The sequence below is a fragment of the Dendrobium catenatum genome, unplaced genomic scaffold, assembly GCF_001605985.2.
Source record: "Dendrobium catenatum unplaced genomic scaffold, ASM160598v2 fragScaff_scaffold_992, whole genome shotgun sequence".
Taxonomy (NCBI): Eukaryota; Viridiplantae; Streptophyta; class Magnoliopsida; order Asparagales; family Orchidaceae; genus Dendrobium; species Dendrobium catenatum.
Genome location: NW_021319454.1, coordinates 393,571 through 407,702, shown reverse-complemented (window position 1 = coordinate 407,702; position 14,132 = coordinate 393,571). Strand labels below are relative to the sequence as shown.

The window sequence follows — 14,132 nt, the reverse complement described above, 5'->3', positions numbered from 1 at the left end:
GAGTTTATATCTACATGGAAAGAGTTTACATACATATGCCTATATGGATAGACTATGAAAATGCTTGTGCATGTTGAATGTGCAGTACCAAATATGGTGCGAAAGCACAAATATGGCTCTTATGAGCAATACGGGAACAATATGGCCCTTTGGGGTCAAAGAGGAAAAGAAATGAATGGCCAAAAAGATGTTTGTGTACCTGATCAATACACTCTTAGTACTCCGGTACGGTTGTATATGATATACTTAAGTTATGATATACATAAGTTATGACATTCATTACCTGACATACATAAGGCATATGCATATGGCATACATAAAACATTTAACATTCATAAAACATGAAAACTAGCATATGTATGAAAGAAATAAAATGTGAATTTTCATTTTAAAGACATGAGAACATGTTAAGATTAGAGAATTCCTATTGAGCGTTAGCTCACTCCCTCGTGTTGGGATACTTTTCAAGAGCCTGCTGTAAGAGATGGCTGACAACTCAAGGTTCACCTACAGTCATCGTGTACCAGTTGACAGGTTCTTTTAATATTTTCTTAGTTGTAGTTGATTTCCTTTTTGGATGATTTAACATGCTTTAAAAATTTTAAAGCCACCTATGTAATTTTGAATCAATCATTAAAAAAGCGGACGAGGCGCCCACATTGAGTCGTGCCTCAAGTCGAGGCGAAAGTCATGCGTATCGGGGCTTACGCCTCGAACCATCCAGCAAAGCCTACGATATTTTCGCATGTGGCGTACGCATCAGAGCGTAACGCCTCGAGGCAGTACGAGGCACCGCTTCAAAAGTATATATGTAAATACGATGCAGCCGATTCGTGTTCGCATATTCGCATATAGGATTAGGGCTTCTTGTGAGAATTGAAAGGCGAACTGGAGGCGAAGCCGTGAAGGAAAGAGACAAAGCCGTGAGGGAAGGAGACGAATCCGTGAGTGCAGGAGACGAAGTCGGAAGGAGACGACGCAGGAAACGAAGCCGAAAGCAATAACGATTTCAAAAGCAGGAAACGAAGCCGAAGTTGTGAGTGCAGGAAACGCTTAGGCCTCAATTAGGTTAGAAGAGCAGGTGAGCGGTGTTGTGGGCCTTGACTTTGACGTGCATTAACGAAAGCTTAAATAACTCCTGATTCGACTTTCTTTCATTCGTCCGCTCAGTACATGCTCGATACTGCTAGGTAGCGTTAGGTACCGCTCGGTACCGAGCAAGTGAGCGGTAATGCTAGGTACCGAGCCAGTAATGCTCGGTACCGAGCAGTACCAGTACTGCTCGGTACCGAGCTAGTATCGCTCTGTACCGAGCAGTATATGCTCGTTACCGACCGGTACATGCTCGGTACTGTTAGGTACATGCTCGGTACCGCTTGGTATCTTTTTATACAAACAATTTACAAACTTTAAAAACAAGCAGAATTTCAAAATTACTCTTACAATAAAATTTTGTTCCCCGCAAGGGGGTAGTTCCCCCTTGGACCCCCGGCAGACCGGTATATTGTTGTATTCATGTTGTCAAATTGTTGATTTTTTTATGTTGATTATTTAATATTTCTATAAATTATTAGCATGACTAGTGGCACAAGAAGGAAAGATCCTGCATGGAAATATGGAACTCAAGTTGAAGTGTCAGACGAAGGTGGAAAGAATGGATATGTTTACATGAAATATAATTTCTATGAGAAATGCATAACTGGTGGCGTCAAGAGGTTGAAGGATCATCTAGCCTGCACTCATGTCAATGTGGGATCATGTGCAAAAGTACCTGATGAGGTGAAAAAGGAATGTACAGATTATTTAAAAAAGTTTGCCACCACAAAGGAGGTCACACAAAGAAATATGAAAGAGATGATAGGAAACTCTTCTTACTATGGATCACAGTATGAAGGTTCCAGTACTGTAAGCCATCAAGTTTCTTCTGACCAAGGCAATCGGGGGCCCATGGATAGATTTATGCTAAATAATTATAACGAGAAAAACATAAATACTCAGGATATTCAGCCTCCTACAACTACAAAAGAAATATGGGATATTATAGATGAAAAGTGGGATCAACAATTACACTAACACTTACATGCTGCTGCATCCTATTTAAACCCCCAATTTCATTATGATAAAGATTTTTCATGTTGACAAAGAGGTGAACATTGGTTTGTATGCATGTATTGACAGACTCATTTATTAAGAAGACTAACTCAAAGTGAATGATCAACTTGATTATTTTCATTTGAAAAAGGGAATGTTTAGATTTAAAGCAACACAAGCATACTACAAAACACGATCTCGTGGTATATTTATAATTTGTGTATTTATAATTTTAATGTTAATATTTATGTTCAAGTCTTCTACTTCAACCAATATTCATAAAATACTATGTTTGTCTTCATGTAGAACGTTGGTGGGCTCAGTTTAGAGATGATGTTCCTGAATTGAAAGTTTTTGCAGTTAAAATTTTTAGCCTAACGTGTTCGGTTTCTGCATGCGAGCATAATTGGAGCATCTTCAATCAAATTCATACAAAGAGAAGAAATCAATTGGTGGTAGATCGAATAAACAAAAAACTGAAAGATAAACATCTCAAATTGCAGAATCAAGAAAATACTGAGAATGAAATTGACCCTTTGCTTGTTGATGAGTTACAATCTAATGATGAATGTGTTACTCCTAAGAATGCTGATGTTTCTGAAGAAGCAAAAAAAGAAACTCATGTCAATGAAGAAGACAATGAAGCAACTACCCAAGTATATAAAAGATAGAAACAAAGTGAGATTGGAGCTTCAAAAAAATTCAAAGATATTCTTAAATATAATGAATTATTTTGTATGTTACTATTCTTTCATTTTAGAGCTAATGAAATATTAACTGATATAGGAGATAAAGGAAAAAATGGTATAGATGAAGAAGAGTTTGAGGATGACTTTGACATTAATTATGAAGATTCTTCTGAAGACAATCAAAGTGATGATGAGCCTGCTTTGGGTCTTGATCCTAAGGGGATGTTTTATTTTTAAGTGAGTTTATTTTAAATCTTGTATTATAGTAATATTATCTTGAAACAAATTTTCAAATTCATAGTTGACTTAATATTTTGTTATTTTTTGTCAATATTTATAATTTTAAATTAATTTATTTTAATCGCTTTGAGGCTTACGCCTCGATCCGCCTCGAGGCTTACGCCTCCCTTCGCCTCGCTTAAAAAAAAATATCTCGATTCTCGATTTCGCCTTTTAAAACCTTGTTTTGAATGACATGAAATGATATGAACTATTGTTTATATATATTGGGAGAATTTAGAGGCGCTTTTAAATCTAAGTTAAAGTCTTTTAGATTCATAAATACATGTTTTAAGATGATTGAAATGTTATGAACGTTCGATTTTGTTCCCGCCTCGTCTACACAAGCTAACCGGGCCGGGTCGTGACAGAGCCAACTCAAGTAATATTGGGGTTCTTCTATGTGTAACAATCTCAATAATGTCAGATTTTATGGCTCGAATATTAGAATCGACCCAATAGCAGATCTTGCAAGCTTGACTCATGGGCAAGGAAGCCCATAGGGAGCATCTTACAACCATTCGCTATAGGTAAATAGTGGGTCAAAGAACCTTACCTTATACACAGGACAAATCGAATGGTGAATCTTGCAACCTTGGCATCCCGAATGGTGGATTTTATAACCTCACCATATAGGCAAGATAACCACATTGATTTATGTCTAGATTGGCAATTCTGATGTTTTTGAAATGAGCGTTGTTTAGGTTAAAATTAGAGTTACATCCGTTGGGAGCCTAAAAATACATCATTTAGGTTCTTGAATTGTGTCTAATGTATTGAATTAAGATAGTTTGAAATCTAGGATATATTACTCTATCTGTGAGTTTCCAAGAGGTATGTGCCATACAATACTGAATTTCGAAAAGCTAGTATATGGGGCTCACAAACAAATATTAGAATCAACCTAATAGTAAATCTTACAACCTCAATCTATAGAAAATGCGGCCAAACGAGTAAGCCACCCAATAGTGGATTTTATTTATTTATTTATTTATTAGTGTATATTCTAATATGTATATTAAAATGATTCACCAAGCTCCTGGGATCAACTGAGAGTCCATAAAGATAAATATGGGCAATAAACTTTTTTGGTTAATCAACTAGATATTATAAACTCCACGTTTTTTTATACATTAATATGTTTATCAATGCACTTAAATAATTTTGAAATGAGAATTTTTTTGGATAAAATGAGAGTTACATCCCTTGGGAGGCTAAAAATACATCATTTAGGTTCTTGAATTGCATCTAATGTATTGAATTAAGATAGTTTAAAATCTAGGATATATTGCTCTATCTGTGAGTTTTCGAGAGGGATACGCTTTAAAATCCTGAATTTTGAAAAGTTGGTATATGGGACACCCAAAAAAAATATTAGAATCAACTTTAATAGTAGATCTTACAATCTCAATCTATAGACAAGGCGGCCAAATGAGTGAGCCTTGCAACTTCACCATGTACCCAAGGGAACCCAATAGTGGAATTTGATATATTTATTTATTTATTTTTATTAGTGTATATTCTAACATGTATGATAAGATGATTCACCAAGATCGTGGGATCAACTGAGAGTAAATAAAGTTAAACATAGGCACTCAGCTTTTTCAGTTAATCAATTAGATATACTTTATTTGCCTTTAAAATAAAGCCAAGGAGACATTACAACTTAATCCTTTAGATACTTCTTCACTCTAGGGAGGATAGTATAACCACGTTAAATTAACCCAAGCTCTCCTAGAACTAATAATAAAAAGTTATAAAAATTGTAAAGACAGAAATATACTTATAAACTCCTCATTTTTTTATACATGTTTATCGATGCACTTCAATAAAACCCAATGTTATTTAAGTTATTTTGAGAACATATTTTTAGATATAGGCAACAAAATTTGGTGCTTAAAAGAAGCCAAATTTTGAAGTGCAGTTCTGATAATTTTGACAACTATTAAGCTTAATCCATACATTTAGCTGTGATTAACTATATTAAATTATTAAAAACTTAAGTTTCATTTTTTACTTCTCTCATTTTCTTTAAAGATGTTGATATCTAAATGTTTACTAGCTTACCATTAAAACAAATACCATATGTATACATCAACAATTGAAGACAAGATCATCCATTCATAATCAATGGCTTCATTCAAGGATGGATTTGATGATTGCTTAAATCTTCTACATGTGAAGCAGTCTTCGCAATTTCTATTTAGGTTATCATGTATTATACCTTCTGCTTGGGAAATATCAACTTTTTGTTAAATATATAAATATCTCAAAAGTTCTTCCTCTGATGGCGACATCAGATCATGGAAAGTATATCAGAGACATGACCGACAATCTACGGCCACGATCGCGCTGAACTATTTTTGAGTCTTCATATGTATTTATTTTATTTATTTGCTTAATATATTTGTTTTAGTAGCATTTCTCACTGTACCCTTACTTAAGGGTTTTGTCATATGTAAGCCCTAGGGGCTATGTCCTCTTTTATTTTCCCTTTCATTATATGAGGCTATATATAGCCCCCTTATATTTCTTTTGAAGTTAATGAATGAATGATAATCAATTTTTTGCAAATTGAGTTCTTGTGAGAGCTTGAGAGTCTTTGGAGAGAAATCCCTAAAAGAGGGAATCGGATCACCCACCAACCTTGGAAGTGTCCGAGTTCGTGGTTATTTTTCTTCCCTATCTTCTCTTCTTCCTCTTCACCATCCCTTCCAACATACAGCCGCACCATCTTCACAAAAGCCGCCGGCCACCTCCAAGCCATTCCACTGCCAGCCATAACCACCACCCCACCACTCGGCCAAGCCCCACCCCACCACTCAGCCAAGACCCACCCCACCTTCTCCACCCTTCCTACTTGGCTATATCCCATCACCCTATTACAAAGCTACCCGAACCCCACCAAACCTAGCCTAGCCGCCTGCCTACCCCTTCCCCTTTGCCTCCAAAAAATTCAAACTCCTCATCACTACTTTCCTTTCTTACTTAGTCTCTTTTGGAAAAGTTTTTCAATATCAATTATTCAAATCAATTTTGAAACATTTTGTTTTTAAATCAAATCCAAATTAAATTGGAATTAAATTATCTTCCTTAATTTGAAAATCCCACTTAAGCAAGCATCAAAACCCTTGCATAATTCCTCAATCCCCCTTGATGCTGCTGGCCCCTCCTTGTCCCCACCTCCTTGATGCTTTTCAAAATAAAAACCTCCCACTTGGGAAAGAAGTTAAATCCCTCCCTCTCTCCCTTACCCGCCCCCACTCTCTCTAAATCCCTCCTTTAAATCCTTTCCAAAGTTAGAGGATAAATTAGGAAATTATTTCTTAATTTCCCCCCCTCTTCCACCTCTAAAAATCTGAACCTAACTTTCCCCCAAGCCCCTACCTTGGCCGGCCACCCTTTCACCCCTTCCCCTACTTGGTTTCTTGAGAGAAACTTCTTTCTCTCAAGGGGAATCCACAAGGACAAAAAAGGGACATCTTCTACAACACTTCAACACAACAAAATCGATGCATGGCCGATCCTGAACTTGACTCCAATTTCGTCTACAACGAACAAGGCTTCATCCACAAGGCTTCATCGACATCCTTTCTTCCACATCAATCCGGAAGTAAACAATTCCGCCGAGGGATACTTGGAGCGTATCATATTCACCTTGTCAAAAGCCATTGAAGAACAGCTTTCCACCGTTCAGTGGAAAATTATTGTCATGCCTCGACGAGGGTGAACTTTTCCCCTTTTCAATTTCCTTCCTAATCTTCTTCTATTGTAGGTTGTGAATCAAGCATAAGGAATCGTGCAAAGCTATCTGCCAAAGCTTAGTAAACGTAAGGAATGAGTTATGACTTTCTATGCATCTACTCTCATTGTTAATCTAAGGATATTATTGAAAATCCCCTAAATTTGCCTATGTTGAAGTTCTAATTGTTTTGGTAATCTTAACTATTAGTGTGTGATTTAGCCTACGCGGAAGCACTCATCTTTTGTTTTCTATTATCATTAAGTGACTAACGTTTTAATTCTTATTGCTCTTACTTAAAAGCATGCAAATTATTATTACAATCATTTAAATCATACATAGTCCTACATCACCCTCTCTGAGGGTTACCATAGACTGCTCATGGAGTATGGCGTTTTATGACCTAAGTGATCAAAAGGATACAACTAACATTCATCATTACTGAAATTAATCTCTTCCATTTTTTGAAAGAATAAAATTTGTTAACAGTTGAACAATTGTTGGAAGCTGGCGTAAATCTTATAATGCATCAAGTGAACTTCCAGTATGACTATTAAAGAAATCAAGCTCTATCATCAGAAAGCGTCTAAAAATAATAAATAGTATGTGCTTGTATAAATAATTAATGAACTTGCTATAAAAGTCTACTATAAGAGAATAATTGTGGCGGGTTCCATAAATTCTTTGAAAAGAGGTTGTTTCCTTCAAAGTTATACGCTTTTCAAGCCAACTATGATAACTCAGGACAGCTCATTGTTAATTTCATTTTAATATGAAGGTGGTCCACTCTCCTTTAGTAAGATCAAACAAAAAAACAGTTCTATATGAAGAGTTAAATAGCATACAAAGAACAGAACATAATAGTCATATTATATATAAAATCATTGTAGGTTCCATTCCTGTATGTTAACTTCTTTCTTCATTTAATTATTAATCTAATTAAGACGTACAAGCATCTAATCAAAAGCAAGGAAAATAAGAAAATTTATAGGTATTAGCCAACTGTAACCAAAATATCACAATTCTTCTTGGCATCCTGCACAGTTCTATCAAATTTTATTTTCTTATATTTTAAGTTTCAAAAAATAACACTTTTCGTCTTCCCTTATGAAATGCACTTCTTATGGGAGTGAAGGAAATAGGCATTCATCTTCTTCCACGTTAATGAGTTTTAGGCCTTGAAAAGCACCATGAATCTACTCTCCGGGTCTAAAAGGGGCAAACAACATCCCAAAGCTCACTAGGATTTCATTGACCTTTGCTCACAGTGATGCATCTATGGATAAACGGAAGACTCCATGTGCTCAAATCAAAATCAATTAGCAGGATGCGAAACTCTAGCTAGATAAAGATCCACTGTGATGAAGGGTGGTCATCGTTTGATCAAATCAAAGATCAATGAACGTGAGCCTTTGAAGTTGACGGCTCATATGAGGAATAATGACTTGATCTTCTTCTGTTTATGATTCCCACTTCTTTTTTTATGCAGGTTTTATAGGATACATATAGAAAAGGAATGCACAGTTTGATTTAAATGCTGCAATGCGAATTTGGGAGACGGAATTGTAAGCAAAATAAGTGAGAGCGTTGCAAAATGGGCTATATAAGATGGCTACAAAGTGGAGTGTGTGAGCCTTCACGGTTGACCAGGAGACGGGTGTGGAATGTGAGGCAGTTGCGTACGTCACGACTCCTAGACTTTATGCAAAATGGCGAGTTGAACTTCGCACAAGTGGGGGAGATGGCCACACATCATGCTTGGGTTGAATCACAATGTGGAGAGAATCAGAAGCTAGCAGAAGAAAGATAACAACACTATTATTTTTACTACAATGGGGAGATGGCCTCAAGTTTGCAGCATAGACCGTGCATTTACATTTTATTTATTTATTTGTTTTTTCTCTATCCAATTTAGTAAAAAATGCTATCTACTTTAATCTTAAATTTTCTCTCCCCCACCCCTATTTTTACTACACAGTTTATAGATAAAAAGATTAGCTCAGATGAAAGAAAATCAAGGTCGCGGCTCAGCAACTACACAATAAAATTATAATGCCAATAAAATTGGACAAAAACCGCTAACTGAACAAAAGCCATCCATTATTTTTAATAAAGTGATGAGTCACTTTTTTTTTTTTTTTTGGGAAGGACCAAGATATTGCAAAGATGGAAATATTAAAGTGTTCATAGTTAGCACGTAAAAGAATTACTACCATTTTCAAACAAAAGGAGGCGGCATCACACAATGCCTATTTGGCTGCAATAAATGGAAATCTGGGAGAAGCAAAATATAATATCAACTATTTTAACCAAATTTACCTCTGTGAAGTCCTGGTTTGAGATGATATCAATAGTTATTACTTCTTTCTTGTCTAAATTTATTATCTCAAGCATGACATCTGTCATCCTTTTCCCTGTTCTGTATTCTTCAGGTGCCTTGCCGCATCCTGCAGACATAGAAAGAGGATAGGTATATCTATGTTTTACTTAAGAAAGCAATAAACAATAAAAAAGGACTGAGGTCTGGGTGGGTGGATAGTTGTAGTTCTGGGTTTGGGGGAGAAGTTGGGGTGTGGTTACACTCACCAACTACTTGCACTAACCGATAAACTTCTTGTCTTTGACTAGCAGCAGAAACCCTAATTCTTACAAATGATCCAAAAACCTTTTCACTAAAGGTGCTCATGTCATCAATCAACTCTTCCATCAAAGAGCGTCGCAAATACATCAAGTTAATGTTGTAAGAATCAATCGCTGCATAATCATAAAAATTGGCTTGCAGCTTGCTCTCCACTCTTTTCCGTGTTATCCATCTATTAGTTTCCATCAAATCATTATTTTCCTCATTTCCTATTTCAATGGGATCTGCATCACCTCCTTGGTTTTCATCTGATGCAGGTGATGAGACTTTAGTAAGAAAGTGAGACTCAACGAGCTTCAGCATTTCAAAGTGTCCAACACGTGATTTACCAAATAGTGCTAGAAGCATTTTATCACATATAATCTGGCTCCTTCTACGTGGATCACGAAGGTTGTTTGCTTTTATATAATCAAGTAGAATTTCTTGAACGTCATATTGTGAAAGAATACTCTTGTCACCATTTTTCACATGTGACACAAAAGCTAATAGCTCCTTAGAAGCCCAATTAACATCCTCAGAGGCAGTTGTTGGTTCCTTATCCAAATTTCCGAGCAAGTTCTCCCCAGAAGCTCTTCTTGTCTTCCTTTTCAATTTCTTTCTTGAATAATTTTTCTTACAAACAGAAACCTGACTTTTAGCATCATTTGCTGTGCCCTCATTGACAGTTTTTCTCGGCCTCTTTTTCACCTTGATCATCAAAGGATTCTCCTGATGAACAGCTGAGAATTCTGTTTTTCCTTCTTTTATTGAACTGTCTAGAATAGCATTCCTTAAATACCTTTTCATTCTCTTTCTAGAAGTATCTTTCGAAGTACTTTCATTATGGCAAGCTGAGGATCTGTCTGAACTGGCTCCTTGTCCGTCATCTGAAGATTCCTCATTTGCAATATCTAAACTACAGACTTTTGATACAGTTTTAGCCTTTGTTATTTCATCTAGGTTCATTGATAACTTTCCTTTCAACTCTATCCAGTAGTCCTTAAAAAGGTACTCCCAACAACTACGGTCATTAAAATCTACTCCATCCTGCACAAGTAAATATAGGAAAAAAAACAGAGACGTAAGAAAAGAGAAAACATCACCATGATTAATATGTATAGAATACAAGAAAAAATGAGTGAAAAGAGCATATTGAAATTTAATACTGCACCAAAATATAATATTCCACAAGCATGCCATCAATAACACCACAACAAGTGAAAATAAGGCTTCCCTAGTCAATTCCATAAATCATATCTCCCTCACAAATGAAAGCAAGAGTTAAACAACTTCTTAAAAGCAAACGAGAAGTACATTGTTTGCTTGAAATTCATAGCAATATCAGTGATGTTAAAAGAACACTAGAAGTGAAGTGATCTGATGTGAAAACCCCATGCTTTGCTCTGCTTGAAAGCATGTTGAAAGCACGTTGACGTAGAGATGCAGACATTTCATGCTGATGATTCATTGGTGCAAGTCATGGGTCACAACTTGTTCATTTCACTAGTTTGAGCGCATTTACAATGAAGAAGGTTTAATTATCATTGCCCCATAGTCATTCGCAGATCTTGCAACTCTTTCTTTTAATCAATTTCACAAATTGTAGCTCATTACTCTTGGACCCTCCACTGTGTTGGAGTCCCAGACACCACCCAAAAACACCAGGAGTTAGAAAATGCAAACAATAAGTGATCGTGGCACAACAAAGAGCTGGGTAACGTAGATGAACTCAAATGATGTGGATGACTTCACTTTATATATTTGAATATTCCTTACTTTTACTTCTGAAAATTCATTTTCACACAAAAAAAGTTTATAAAGAGACATAAAATATCAATTGAGTTAAGTTTTCTTAAATTAATACTAGTTGGTAACATTTTTAATTATTCATACTTAACTTACAATAGAATATATCATTTTATAATTATGTTTCGTAGAAAGGTTGTTGAATATCATGATATCATGTAATGTTCCATATGACCAGCACTTCAACTAACTAAAGCTTACTTTTTGTTTGTGTTTCAAGCTTCAAATCCAACAAACCCCATTGTTGACACTGCACATAGACAACATTGAGTAATACTATAGGGATGCGGCAATTAATTATCCAGAGACTGTTCATGGTCCATGACCATTCCTTGTCTGTCTCATTGTCAGACATGTCTTCACTCAATGGGCTTAAGCAAATTCAAGCTTAAGGTTGGTTAATCTGTGTATGGAACAGTTCTGGAATAAAATCTATGCCATATTTTATGCACACATACCAAATAACAGGTGTAGCTTTACCTATTACCTTCCAAGGTAATGCCCTTTTAGTAATCTTCATTATCTAATTTTTTATGATTTTTTTTTTGTCAAAGGTTTAAATTTTACTTTTATAAAAAGTAAGCTTCCTCAGTTTCTTTTTTGAAAGAACATTTTCATCATCATATTTTGACTCTTTGAGAAGCATAATACTAAGTTAAGTGTTGCAAAGATGAGTATGCTCAGGTGGATGAGTGGCTTTACCCTTATAAATGGGATATGAAATGAGCATATATGTGAAAAGGTTCGAGTAGCTCCAGTGGAAGATAAGATTAGAGAGAGTCGCCATAGATGATTTGGTCACATAAAACAGCAGCCTTCCAAGGACCCGGTTCGGAAAGTAGAGGTATTACATTTGACTTATGTTGAGGTATACCAAAAAGGACTTGGTTAGAAAATATAAGAAATGATCTTTGTTTATTAGATTTAAATAGGAATTTGACTTTTAACACGACACAATGGAGAAAAAGAATTCATGTAGCCGACCCCACCTAGTGAGACAAAGGCTTGATGTTGTTGTTGTATTTTGACTCTTTAAATGAAGTTTGGCAAACTATATAATTGGGTGCATATTTTTGCTCGACTAAAATTCACAAAAATACTAGAGAAAAATATCTTACCAGCAACTCACTTCTAATCCCAATCAATGAGAAATTTCAAGCTAATAACATCACCTTCACAAACCACAAAACAAAGCTATCAATGCTATTCATTTTCGACGCTTTTATCTGATTAAACAACTTGAAAAAATATCAAAAGTCAAGTTTGGGCATAAATAGTTCACTCACATATCAAGTTTGGAAAATCGGCGCCCATGGTTGTTTCAATATGAGCTTCGCTGTTAGTCAAAATAAAGGAAAATTGGAGCCCAGAGCAATCAAGTTTATTTCTTAAATACTCACTCATACAAAAAACATACATCTAAAAAACTCAACATAAATGTTGATGTCACATTTGCTGCAGATTAAACCGATTTCACATAGTCTTTATCTTCAGGAGATCTCACTAATAGAAGATAACATTCGTAACCACTCTGGTTTTAGTCATCTAGAACACCCTCATATCCTATCTCTACCTAGTCAATATGATCTCAACATCACTAAATTTGTCACTGAATGGAATGTCCCCAATACCATTAATAACACTCATCTACCCGTGTACACTCCTGTCAACCACAAATTTATCTAGATCCGTGACTCTATGAGATTCCCCCTGCTGAACTCAAGAAAAAGAGCTATACTCAACCAGATGCCATTCCAAAATACCATCCCAATAGCTGTTAAGAATGAACATCGTAAGCTTTGATCTTCTTGATGAAAATAGAGTTGATCTTCCTGTTATTGTTAAAAAATATAGCAGAAGTTGCACAACAGAACCTTTACACCTATTGTCTCATTACATAACAAATAGATGTCTATCTCTTCTCCATAAAAATTTTATTATGAGTCTTAACACTTTTTCTATCCCAAATATCTTACTTAAGGCATAATCAGTACATGTATGGAAAAAAAAACTATGAGAGAAAGACTGCATTAAAGAGAAATAACGCATTGGAGATTATCAATAAACCCAAGAAAAAGAATATAGTATGATGAAAATAGGTTTACTTTGCAGTACAAGTTCAATGGCTCTATTTGAAGAGATAAAGTGAGACTGGTTACTAAACGATATACACAAACATATGGAGTGAACTATCATGAGACATTTCTCCTTGTGGCAAAAATGAGCATTTATCACTAGCAGCCACTTCAACTGCAGTCGTCAACAACCATCAACAACATGATATTAAGAATGCCTTTTCAGAGGTTATAACAAAAGAAATTTATTTGGCCATTTTTCCCATAATTGAGCAGAAGATATCTGCTGATAGGGTGTATGGAATAAAATATGCTATATAAAATCTAAAACAATCACCTAAAGTTTGGTTCAAGTGATTCACCAAGTAATGAAGAGAATAGGGTATAGGTAAAATCAAGAAGATCATAATATCTTCATTCTGCATTCAAGTACAGTATGATAGCACTACTAATGTATGTGTTACGCGTGAACCGGCCCAGGAGGGGCCGGCTGGACCCGGTTCAGCCCGGGTCTACACCAGGCGGGGGCGGAAACGCCCAGAGGAGGGGGCGGACAAGGTGGACCCCACTTGGTGCTGATTTAATTATGTGGGAGGGAAATTTTTGAATGCAAAGGGCTGTTTAGGTAATTTGTAGGAATCCTTTATTGTTAATTAGGAGGGAGAGGGGCTCATCTTGAATTTGAATCATTTTTGAGATCTAGGGTTTGTGTTCTTGGGCTCTAGGCTACGGCTAGAGATTTGTTTTTCCTTCCTCTCGAATTGAAGGAAAGTTGTATCTTGCAAGTGCTTTTCATCCCTTATTAGAATAAAAGTGTTTGCTTTGTTTTT

General features: G+C 35.8%; 1 protein-coding gene across 2 annotated transcripts in view; it reads right to left on the bottom strand.

The window, feature by feature from the left end:
* The window catches only part of LOC110113914 (zinc finger CCCH domain-containing protein 19), a 64,025-nt gene that overhangs the window by 24,527 nt on the left and 25,366 nt on the right, over nt 1–14,132 (bottom strand). For both annotated transcript variants that reach the window (XM_020846637.2, XM_028697720.1), the window contains exons 4-5: nt 9,388–10,468; nt 9,121–9,248 (exon numbers count right to left, since the gene is read on the bottom strand). In XM_020846637.2, the coding sequence (XP_020702296.1) occupies nt 9,121–9,248; nt 9,388–10,468 (1,209 nt within the window). The remainder of the gene's footprint in view (nt 1–9,120; nt 9,249–9,387; nt 10,469–14,132) is intronic.